Below are 12,072 nucleotides of genomic sequence, written 5' to 3' on the forward strand. Positions count from 1 at the left end.
GGTGGTTGGTTTGTGTGGCGGGTGGTTGGTTTGTTTGGTGGGTGGTTGTGTTATGGGTTTGGTGGGTGGGTTGATTGTGTTATGGTCTTGGTGGGTGGGTTGTGTTGTGGGTTGGTTGGTGGGTGGGTTGATTGTGTTGTGGGTTTGGTGGGTGGGTGGTTGTGTTGTGGTCTTGGTGGGTGGGTTGGTTGTGTTGTGGTCTTGGTGGGTGGGTTGGTTGTGTTGTGGTCTTGGTGGGTGGGTTGGTTGTGTTGTGGTCTTGGTGGGTGGGTGGTTGTGTTGTGGTCTTGGTGGGTGGGTTGGTTGTGTTGTGGTCTTGGTGGGTGGGTTGGTTGTGTTGTGGTCTTGGTGGGTGGGTTGGTTGTGTTGTGGTCTTGGTGGGTGGGTTGGTTGTGTTGTGGTCTTGGTGGGTGGGTTGGTTGTGTTGTGGTCATGGTGGGTGGGTTGGTTGTGTTGTGGTCTTGGTGGGTGGGTGGTTGTGTTGTGGTCTTGGTGGGTGGGTGGGTTGGTTGTGTTGTGGTCTTGGTGGGTGGGTTGGTTGTGTTGTGGTCTTGGTGGGTGGGTTGGTTGTGTTGTGGTCTTGGTGGGTGGGTGGTTGTGTTGTGGTCTTGGTGGGTGGGTGGTTGTGTTGTGGTCTTGGTGGGTGGGTTGGTTGTGTTGTGGTCTTGGTGGGTGGGTTGGTTGTGTTGTGGTCTTGGTGGGTGGGTTGGTTGTGTTGTGGGCTTGGTGGGTGGGTTGGTTGTGTTGTGGGCTTGGTGGGTGGGTGGGTTGGTTGTGTTGTGGTCTTGGTGGGTGGGTTGGTTGTGTTGTGGTCTTGGTGGGTGGGTTGGTTGTGTTGTGGGCTTGTTGCGTTTGTTGCCGTATATTCCTCTCTCAAAGAAGGGTACAGCAGCTCGAGTCCACCAAAGAAGGCGATGAAGTCTGACGAGAGGCTCAAGTATTTAATTCAGTACGGAGACTCCTCCGACGAAGAGGAAGGGAAAGGTCCCAACTAGAGTCGGGGGCGGTACCACCACCACCACCACCACCCCCCTCTCACGGGGCTCCCTCCCGGAGGAGCGAGAAGCACCCCCACAATTACTCCACGGGAGTCGCCCTTTAACGCGAATGCGCTTTGAACAACGGAGCTCCCCGGAAATGAGTACGTCCCGGGGAAGCAGGAGAGGCTGCAGAGCGGACGCTGGGCAAAATGCGGCAGCGGCCTGCCCCGGTTAATGCCGCGGTGAGTGTGCGCGTGCGTGTGTGTGTGGGGAGCGGTAGTATAACGGTTAGCAAGCTGCGCTGTGAACCCGGCGGGCCGAGTTTGATTCCCGCTCACGGCCAACACCAACGGTGACAATCATCCGAACCGGTCATGGGCCTCCCCTAAGTCGACTCGGCCTGAAATTAGTGCCTGGCACGGTGTAAACATTGCCGCTGGGGGAGACAAAGGCGGCCTGGCATGGTTTTGGCCACCCCCCCCCCCCCCCCTCGTGTGCCGTGCCGACATTCACAGATGCTACTCGTTAACAGCACTTGCCCCACAGTCAGTTCAGGCAATACGGGGGATCTTTGTATTAGCCTGAAGAACGCTGGGCACTGTACACTTGGGGGGGGGGGGGGGCGAGGGGAGCGTTAAAGATCTCTTGGTGGCGTCGTTCGCGGCCGAGAGAGTGGTTGGGCCGTTGTGTGCCGGCGTCGTCACGCTCCAGATATTTGTTCGAATCGGGGAAAGTCCCCACCGCAAATGAATCCACGATGGGGGGGGTAAGGGGCGGGAGAGGGGGGGGGTAACGCACATTAACATCGCCCCCCCCCCCCCCGCACGACACGCCGTGAGCAAGTGGGAGAGCCTCCGGAGAAAGCAAGAGCCTGGAGAGAGAGAGAGAGACCCAGCGAGGTTTTTGCGGGCAAATAAATCTGAAGCTGATGTGTCGTCGTTAAAATTACGGAACGACGCCGCTGTTGTTTTAATGTGGGGGGGGGGGGGGTGTAATACGGTGACTGCACACGCCACAGTAGAGACTACATCCTGAACACCGCAGCCGTTTTGGTGTTTTTTTTTTCATCCAAGGGCTCGGGTGCTTTGTGTTCGCGCGCAACACCAGGAGACGCGGCAGGGACGCTGCCCCTTCCTGCGTTTTGTCATTCGCCGGCAGTGTACTTGACAGGGTAGGCAGGTTGCAATGTTGCTAAAGACGGTTTAGACGCGTCGAGCATTACTTTAAATGCCACTGGGGTGTGTGGTTAAGTTGGGGCGTTGGAATTTCCATCCGGTGCAGATACAACGGCTAGACTGATCGATGCCCGGGTGCGTTCGAGGGATGGCTCCCCTATTGGTCAACCACGTGATGTGTGCTGATGATCTGGTGATTGCTGCTCACTCAGAGGAGGAGTTGGAGGTGCTGTTGCTGAACCTGGAGCGTGCCAGTTCCAAAACTAAGCACTTGCCTGGATATTTTGTGCCACCAAACACTCCACTCCCTCACCTCCCCATTGGTGATGGAGCAGTTGTGGAGAGAGTGGAGAATTCCAGTGTGCTTATGACCAGCTCCGGTTTGACAGCAGAGGTCTCACTCCGAATCAGTCGGGCGGCATTATCTTATCATCGACTGCGCAATGCTGTGTGGAAGCTACCTGGCCTGTCGCTCCGCACAAAGCTTCAGGTCTTCTCGGCCACTGTCATGCCCTCCCTTCTCCATGCTTGTGAAACGTGGACCCCTCGAACGTAACATATGCGCCAATTAGAAACATTCTGGCTGGCATGTCTACGATCCATCCTGGCTTTAACCAGGCTGGATTGTGTGAGGAGCTCACAAATCCTTGAAAGATGTGTAAATATTCCCATCAGTGAGCTCCTCCGGCAGGAAAGGCTTCGTTGGCTGGGTCATGTAGCCCGCATGCCCAGCCACCGCATGCCCAATCAGCTTCTGTTAGGCCGCATAGAGGGGGCTAAATGGGCACGACATAGGCTGGAGAAGAGATGGAGCTGATGTGGTACAGGAGGATGTGGAGCTGAGTGGACTTGCCGACGACTGGTACCAGCGGTGTCAAGATCGGCCTCGATGGAGGAAGCTCGTGAAGGACGCTGCTGGGCAGTTGGAGGCAGTCGCCCTCCAACAGCAACGGAGGGCGGAGGAGCGACGCTCACAACAACGAGCAGAGCGCCGGGCGGCTAAAATGCAGCAAGTTGGCACAGTGGAGGGTACAGCTGGTGCATTAGCCAGTCATCTCAGTCAGCCATGGCACCTGGGTCTGTCCTGAGACCTCCTGTCAGTGAGCCTTTGACGCTTCACGTGGCCTCAAAGTGCACCTGGCATGGCACGGGCGCCATGGTGACGTCACCGTCACTTAGTGGCGAATGGCGGGTATTAGTTGGGGCATATTTTTGGGTAGACAATGGATAGTTCGGAGGTAATGGGTGAAAGCCATAGGACTGCCTTTCTTAAAGCTCCCTATGCATTTTATGAAGTGTTTGGTCATTTGTACCGCGCGGTTACTTTGCTAAGCCAAGTGTAAATTTTCTCGCATGTTGAGTTTGCTCGGAGGACAACACACTGTGAGAGCGGCACCGCTGAGATCCTGCGTATGGACCTGAAAACTCAATTTCTCTGTACAAGAATATGGGCTCAACCGTCTGGGTTGACGGGTACGCGTTCTCAAGGCCAACGAGGCGATGTTCTCGGCGTGACCGCCACTAAATGACGTACAGAGACCCCTAGGCTCGTATAGATACCCCCACAGGTTGACGTAGGAGAACCTGGAGAACTTTCATAGGTTGAGCTGTGATGAAACCGGGGCTGAGTTATCGAGCTGAACTTATTTCGCACCGTGCGTAGCCAACCGTGTTATTCAGGAGGTGCCGGGAAAAGGCAACGAATAGAACAAAAAGCAGTTGTCAAGAAAGGATTTCTCAATTTCGATTTAAAAGTGCATCGCTCCCCCAAGTGGCTTCCTCATCAAGAGTTGGTCTCGGCCCCAAGTCACCAACGGGACCGTACAGAATAACCGTGGCGTTGCATTCGGCTCAACTTTCACCTCTGTGAATTTAATTTAACCGTCACGTGGCAAACGGCGACCGCACATCAGTGTGTTTCGGGGTTGCCCCTCACCCTACACCCCCACGGTGGCTACGAGATGTCGTCTCCCTCGCCTGATATGCAGGAGGGGCGTGGGTTCGATTCCAACCCTTGACGCCTGCTGCTGTATATTTGGAGTTTGCATGTCGTCTCTCCCCGTGATCGTGTGGATTTTTCTCCGTGTCCTCCAGTTTCTCCCTTTTCACATTTTGGAATCGACATCACGCGTTTAGAATATTTGGCTGCTGTAAATTTCGACGTGGTGATGATGATGAGCCCACTTGGTTGGGCGATCATCTGTGGCCAGGTCGCTTCTGCAAAAGAGCTGTATGGCTCAGCGGGCCTTAGCTGCTGAAAAAATGTAAGTTTATTTGGGATAAAATTGAGACGAAAAAATTGGGGAGCTTCGTTGGCCTAATGTTCGCCAGCTGGCTAATAAGTGAATGAATGAAAGGGTATTCTTTAAAAAATGTCTTTGTTATGAAATGTCGTTTCACCTTCATGAGATGTGGTTAGCGCAGTATTAAAGCAAGCTGATATTGATGTGCCAGCAACGACGTTGGGGGGAAAATACAAATTAGAGAACATTTTAAAAAGATTTACAGAATTGCCCGCTTGTCTGTTAAATGGGTTTGGTGAGAAAACCTCATCACATTTGCAAAGTGAACAATTTTTAGAATCCATATTCTCTTAACACTCGCTAGAATGTTGTACAGTCGTTCGTATATGTTTACGAAAAAAGTCTTTAAAATAAAAAAATGCCTCCTTTTGAAATGTGTGCGCGTGTGTTGTGAGCAATTAATACCCAACTAAAACTTTTACATCCAGCTTTTTAGTATTCCCCATGCAAGCCTTGAGCACCCCCACACGGCAGAGGTCGCAACCGGGTACCCGATACCCGTACCCTACCCGATACCCGGCTACCCGTACCCGGCCGGGTAAGGGTACCGGGTACCCGTTTGCGACCCTGGTGCGGCCGGGTACGGGTAGGCCGTGAGTCACTGGTGAGTCACCGTTTGTCACTCATTTCCCAACGTCTTGTCTCTTCTCACAATTCAAGTTCCTAGAATCAACCCACCCGCGCCTGCAACGTGGCTTCATCCCAGAGGTCGCAATCGGGTACCCGATACCCTACCCCAGAGGTCTGCAACCTTTAAGACATAAAGAGCCACTTGGACCCGTTTCCGAAGGAAAAAATAAACTGGGAGCCGCAAAACCATTGCAACATTTAAAACAAATATAACACTGCATATATTGTTTCTTACCTTATTGCTATATACAGGATCGTGCAGTCAGCTGTCAATCTGAATAAAAAAAGGACTTTTTCACTTAACAATGTAAAATATATTTTTGCAAATTAATAGCTAAATTACCTGGTTAATGGGATTGTTGCTCCTGAACCTCAGTGCACAGTGTCTGCACATCAGGGCTGTAAGACGTCACCTTCATTTTCACACAGGCTTGCAAGCTGTCATCTGTGAGGCGTGATCGATGTTTGTTTTTAATATAGTTCATGTTGGAGAAGACCTGCTCACATACATATGTGGAGCCGAAGATCGACAGGACTCCAAATGCATACTTTTTCATGTTTATATAAGTGTTGGGGATGGCATTCCATGTTTCGAATACAAGTTTGTCCTGTTTGGGAAGGTTTTCAATATCACTCCATTTATGATTCTGAGCCAGAATGGCCTTCTGACGGGCAACATCCTCAAGAGTAGCGGTCAAGCATTTGAACTTGGACACCCATATATCTTTGTCGGCTATATCGGCCAGTTCCATCTCAAGATCAGGTTGACTTACACCTGCAAATGCAGTCATATTCAATAGGGATGGATCGATCGCCAGGGGAGTGACAGGGAAGGATAATGTAGTTTTTTCCTCTCTGAACTCACAGAATCGTTTCCCAAACGAACTTTGAATTGTGGTGATTGCAGACTTGAAATATTCCAAATTTATCGTATCATGACTTTGTTTGAACTCTCTCAAAGAGGGAAAGTGAGACAGTGTACCTCTCTGTAAATCTTTGACAAACACTGTCAACTTGCGCTCGAATGCCAAAACCTCCTCCAGCATGTGCAGGGCTGTGCCTCCTTTCCCCTGAAGGGTTGTATTTAGCGTGTTTAGATGTGCTGTCATGTCTACCATAAAATGTAATTTTTCCAGCCACTCTGGCTGTTCCAGCTCAGCAAAGGTGAGCTCTTTGCTGCCCAGGAAGGTTTTTACTTCTTCCAAACATGTGACAAAGCAACGGCAACGTTATTGCCTGTCACCGGGCGGGCAGTGTGGAGCGGAGCGGCGACCTGTCAGCAGCGGCAACGCCAGAGCAGGTGTCACAGTGCGCCTCCTCCCCTCGCTAGCATCCGCCCCGGAGCCGCGGTCAAGGTTCAAAAGAGCCGCATGCGGCTCCGGAGCCGCAGGTTGCCGACCCCTGCCCTACCCGATACCCGGCCGGGTATGGGTAGGGTACGGGTACGGCCGGGTACGGGTACCCGTTTGCGACCCTGGTGCGGCCAGGTACGGGTACGGGTAGGCCGTGAGTCACTGGTGAGTTACCGTTTGTCACTCATTTCGGGTGGGGTACGGGTAGGGAACGGTTACCCATTTGCGACCCTGGTGCGGCCGGGTACGGGTAAGGAATCAAAACCCGTTTGCGACCTCTGTTACACGGCACGACACCGTAGCCAACCCGGTCCCCTTGGGCACCGACTCCACGGGGAGCTCCTCAACATCCACGCCGGCAAGCGGACGCGGTCCGCGCAGCTCTCAATGGCTGGCTCGTGCGCCCGGCAGTATTCACCAGGGCGGCCAGTGCGTGCTCCAACCACCAACCTCTGTGAAAAGTATTCGACCAAAATTTGCTTTTACCCGGTAAAGTCCACATCACCTACACATTCCACAAGTAGTGACTAATCCCATATCTGCATTTTTCATAAATATGCTAAATTCCTATGTTGATATGCAAATTCCTTTGTCAAGGCGCCCTACTCATACCCAGCTTAAATATACGCTGCCAAGCTTAGCAGTGTTCATTCAGACGCTGTCTTTCCGACAGACCTGTTTTTCACCTGATGACTGCTGCTTGCGTTGTGGCCGAAACGTCGTGAGAATTATTTTATTATGTTTTATTTTTATTATTTCCATTCTACGTGACTTTACCGAAAGAACCACGAAGATGAATCCCTGCAGTCACGAAAGCTTTAAATCGAAATCCACTGAGCTGTTTTCAGAAGCGACCTGGCCACTTGGCACGTCTTGTTTAAGGGATGGCGGAGTTTTAACGACGTTTCTATTTACGCGATCTCACCCAGAAAAACCTTGATCTTAATATTGGTGACTGAAGGCCTACGTGGTTGAACTTGGCCATACCATGATAGGTCAACGAGAAGTGGTGTATGTGCAAAGTTGTACCGGTGGCCTTTTTAATGGGGGACCCTGACGTGCGGTCCTCACACTGCTGATGTCTTGTTGGCAAAAAGTGGCGGTGAAGAAACGCCGCTCCTAAAGCTGCACGTTGGTTCTTGACGCGGAGGGAAAACCCAGAAGACCCAGAGGGAAAAACCCACGGGGAGAGAGGCACGCAAACTCCAAATGTCCAGCAGGTGTCAGAGTCGAGCCCACGACCTCCTGCATCGCAGGCGAGGTAGTTAGCGTCTCCGCTGGACGCTGCTGAGACGGTGTGACTTGAACGTGGGCTCGGGCACCCGTCGTCATTTTTGCATCGTTCATTCGGTCAAAAAGAACAAAAGTTGCCCTCTTAAAAAATAGCTTTTATTAAATATTTCGCTTTGACGTTTCGCAAACGTGACCGTGCAAAATAAAGTTAACGGACCTTCCGCCAACGCGCTTGCGCAATCTTAGCTTGGCGATGAGGGCTGCGGTGTCGGCGGGGGGAGCGTGAATGCGAGGCGGGGAATGAAGCGAGGGGGGGGGCGAGGTGCATTTTTATCACGCGACGACATCTGCGAAAGTCAGCAGCTCGCGAGAAATGTGTGAGCCCCCACCCCCCCCGAGCAAGCCACCGGTTTGAGAGAGCGACGTGCGTTCCAAAGAAAACAACAGCTCCCGTGGGGGGTGGTGGTGGAGCGTTCGCTGGGCCGAGTAAGTGTTGGTTTACAGCCCCCGTGGCGTGCCTTCACTCGCGGCGAGCGGAATGTCCGGTCCGTCCGTTGGCTGAAAGGTTTTTTTTATTTTCTGGTTCAGTGGAGTTGCTGCTCGGCTTGCACCGCTGCCTCCCACGGCGGAGTAACGGTGAGCAGTGGGGGGGGGGTAGAGTCTGTAAGGTCCATGACGATGGTCGGGCTTGCCTCCTGCTGGCGTGAGACGTGAGAATCCCACCTGGTTCCACCCCGGTCCCCCGTGCATCTGGTCTGCCAAGTCGGACCCCGGTCACGGCGGCGGTGGTGGTGGTGGCGGTGGTGGTCGCGGTGGTGGCGGCGGTGGCGGCGGTGGCGGTGGTGGTGGTGATCGCGGTGGTGGCGGCGGTGGCGGCGGTGGTGGTGGCGGCGGTGGCGGTGGCAGTGGTGGTGGCGGTGGTGGCGGCGGTGGTGGCGGCGGTGGTGGTGGCGGTGGTGGTCGCGGTGGTGGCGGCGGTGGCGGCGGTGGTCGCGGTGGCGGCGGTGGTGGCGTCCGTCCACGGGCCCCTCCCACCCACCCACCCCTTGGCACTTTCACGAACTCTCCTTCAGCTCACCTTCGCGTGCTTTCGCGAAGGTCAACTGGCGAGATTGAAGTCCTGGCGCCGGAGTCTTCCCCGTCAATGATTAAGTTGTCCGTGCTGCTGCTGCTGCTGCTTTGGTTTGTCACGTTCCCCGCCACCCTGCGATGTCCTCTAGCCCCCCCCCTCCCACCGCGGCCTTGGCTCACGGTCATCCCCACAACGGAGCTGCTCGGCTCAATGTGGGGCGGGGGAGGGGGAGGGGGGGGAGGGGGCCACCCGCCTGCTGAAATAACAAATCGTGACCGTGAAGCGGTGAAGCGGTGGACCTGCGGGGGGTGCGACAATGCCCCTCACCCCCCCCCACCCCCCCACACCCCCCCCCCCTCCAGCTTCGCGCCCTCTCTCCCCCGTCGTGGAAGCGTTCTGTTCCAAGAAGGACCGTGCGGACCCGACGAGAATCTTCGTGCGGATCGTCGCGGTTGTGTTCGTTCGTGATGGGTTCCCTTCCTCTCCAGAGGTCGCAACCGGGTACCCGATACCCGTACCCTACCCGTACCCGGCCGGGTACGGGTACCCGTTTGCGACCCTGGTGCGGCCGGGTACGGGTATGCCGTGAGTCACTGGTGAGTCACCGTTTGTCACTCATTTCCCAACGTCTTGTCTCTTCTCACAATTCAAGTTCCTAGAATCAACCCACCCGCGCCTGCAACGTGGCTTCATCCCAGAGGTCGCGATCAGGTACCCGATACCCCTTACCCTACCCGTACGGGTACCCGTTTGCGACCCTGGTGCGGCCGGGTACGGGTAAGGAATCAAAACCCGTTTGCGACCTCTGTTCCTCTCCGCCCGTCCGCCTCGCTGTCTAAGCGGGGCCCAGAGCGACGAGTCGCTGCTTGCCGCTGCCGGGCAGGTCGCCGGGCGCTTGGCTCATCTGCTGCGTGAACCGCCGTCGCTTGAACCTGCAGAGAGCGACGGGAGGGGGGGGGGGGGCGAGAGACACGGGGAGGCGATGGCGGGCAGGAGGACAACGCGCGATGGAGCTTTGCCCCAATCCTCGCCAGCTGGCTCGACGAAACTCGACTAGCACAGAGACTCGTAGAGTTGCATATAGATACGGAGACGAATGCATAGAGACTCGTGGAGATGCATGTAGATACATAGACTTATAGAGATGCATCGGGATACAGGGAGACTCGAAGTGACGCATCGGTTTGCCCGATCCTAGTGAGCCGGCTCAACAAACTTAAACAAAACTAACTATAAACTATTATACATTTTTTTTATTTTTCCAGGCAAGGCCCACTGAGCTATATAGCTATTTTTCAGAAGGTGCCTGGCCAAAATTATTGCTCAACGAAGTGGCTTATCATCATGTAAACGTGTGAGTTGAGTGTGGAGGGAAAAACCGTGGGGACCCGGCGAAAAATCCACACGACCACGGGGAGGGAGTGAGAGAGAGACACGCAAACTTCCAAATATGCAGCGGACGTCAGGGTCGGGATCGAACCCACGACCTCCTGCATACCACGCGAGGTAGTCAACATCTCGCCACCGTGATGATGATGAGAGAGAGATGCAAACTCCAAATATACAGCAGCAGGCATCGCCAGTGTCGGGATCGAACCCACGAGCTCCCGCACACCAGGCGAGGTAGTCAACATCTCCTAGCCACCGTGATGATGATGATGATGATGAGAGAGAGACACGCAAACTCCAAATATACAGCAGCAGGCGTCAGGGTCAGGATCGAACCCACGACCTCCTGCATACCAGGCGAGGTAGTTAACATCTCATAGCCACCGTGGCAGCGAGGAGGCTGGCGAGGAGCAACGTGCGGGGAATTCGAGATTCGTAACTTCGGCCGCGAAGAAAAAAAGCCAAGTGAGCTGCGGCGAGGGGGAAACGTCACGGCGATGGCCGATGGTCGAGACTCATGGCGCCACGGGGTCAGGAGGTGACCTCCGCTGACTGTGGACACCACGGGGTCATGAGATGACCTCCACTGACTGGACACCACGGGGTCAGCACGGGGTCATGAGATGACCTCCACTGACTGGACACCACAGGGTCACCACGGGGTCATGAGATGACCTCCACTGACTGGACATCACGGGGTCAGCACGGGGTCATGAGATGACCTCCACTGACTGGACGCCACGGGGTCACCACGGGGTCATGAGATGACCTCCACTGACTGGACACCACGGGGTCACCACGGGGTCATGAGATGACCTCCACTGACTGGACACCACGGGGTCAGCACGGGGTCATGAGATGACCTCCACTGACTGGACGCCACGGGGTCACCACGGGGTCATGAGATGACCTCCACTGACTGGACACCACGGGGTCACCACGGGGTCATGAGATGACCTCCACTGACTGGACACTACGGGGTCACCACGGGGTCATGAGGTGACCTCCACTGACTGGGTGACACCACGGGGTCAGGAGATGGCCTCCACTGCGCGAACGCCACAATTCAGACGGCTCGTTTGCGTGAGCTGCGGTGACCAGGGTCACGTCGCCCGTCTTTGCCAAATGTCGTCCTTCACCATTGGAACCTCATTTGCCAGTAAAAAATATGATCATTGTTTTTTTACCATTTTATCTGGCAACAAAATTGTCTTTGAGTTGTGCGCCTTTTGGCGTCATCTGGTCCAACACCATGTGAGACTAGGCTCTAAGGAAAGCTGTCTCGGGTGTGGACCAATCAACTTCAAGGACAGTGCATACATTTTCAGAGTTATGTTTTTGTTTGCATTATGACTGCAGGTATTGTGGTCTATGCAAACATGACTCCTTGTAAAAAAAGGTGTCAGTTTTGTTGCCAGATAGAAGGGTAAAAAAACAATTATCAAATGTCGTCCTGTTCGTTGTTGCTCTTTTTAAAATTCTTTAAAAAAAAATTGTATAATTTCCTAAGAAACAAAAAATTATATCGTGACAAAAAAAATGTACGAAGTGACGACTTAAATGCGTGAAGTTATACATTAATATTAAACCTTGTACGTGACAATCATACTTTGTTGATTAGTTTCCGCAGTAATTTCCGGCAAAGCATAGCTGTAATCAATGACGGTGCCAGGATTTTCAGGTCAGGCGGGGGGGGGGCAAACCCTCCAGCAATGAAAAATGATAGAGGAGTTGTTAGTAAGTAAGGACTTGTTAATAAGTAAGGAGTTAGTAAGTAAGGAGTTGTTAATAAGTAAGGAGTTAGTAAGTAAGGAGTTGTTAATAAGTGAGGAGTTGTTAGTAAGTAAGGAGTTGTCCCTTGCTTTGTATTCGACGCGTGTGCGGCGATGGCGCAGCCATCGATCGAGGGTCGAATTCGAACCGCGTTGTGTGATCGGC

The 12,072-nt window shown here is 53.8% G+C and overlaps 2 protein-coding genes across 5 annotated transcripts in view; one reads left to right on the plus strand and one right to left on the minus strand.

Moving 5' to 3' along the window:
* Positions 1-1,886, plus strand: part of LOC144950785 (KH homology domain-containing protein 4-like) — a 39,172-nt gene extending 37,286 nt beyond the window's left edge. Inside the window, exon 14 of one of the 2 annotated variants that reach the window (XM_078880874.1) lies at positions 880-1,886. In XM_078880874.1, coding sequence (XP_078737000.1) covers positions 880-995 — 116 coding nt within the window. In that variant the 3' untranslated portion in view covers positions 996-1,886. The remainder of the gene's footprint in view (positions 1-879) is intronic. The other variant, XM_078880875.1, reaches the window with a different exon arrangement.
* A 6,804-nt stretch (positions 1,887-8,690) lies between these two features.
* LOC144950694 (uncharacterized) overlaps positions 8,691-12,072 on the minus strand; it is a 39,316-nt gene continuing 35,934 nt past the window's right edge. For all 3 annotated transcript variants that reach the window (XM_078880766.1, XM_078880764.1, XM_078880765.1), the window contains one exon: positions 8,691-9,677. In XM_078880766.1, coding sequence (XP_078736892.1) covers positions 9,581-9,677 — 97 coding nt within the window. In that variant the 3' untranslated portion in view covers positions 8,691-9,580. The remainder of the gene's footprint in view (positions 9,678-12,072) is intronic.

Source organism: Lampetra fluviatilis, chromosome 59, assembly GCF_964198595.1.
Source record: "Lampetra fluviatilis chromosome 59, kcLamFluv1.1, whole genome shotgun sequence".
NCBI lineage: Eukaryota > Metazoa > Chordata > Hyperoartia > Petromyzontiformes > Petromyzontidae > Lampetra > Lampetra fluviatilis.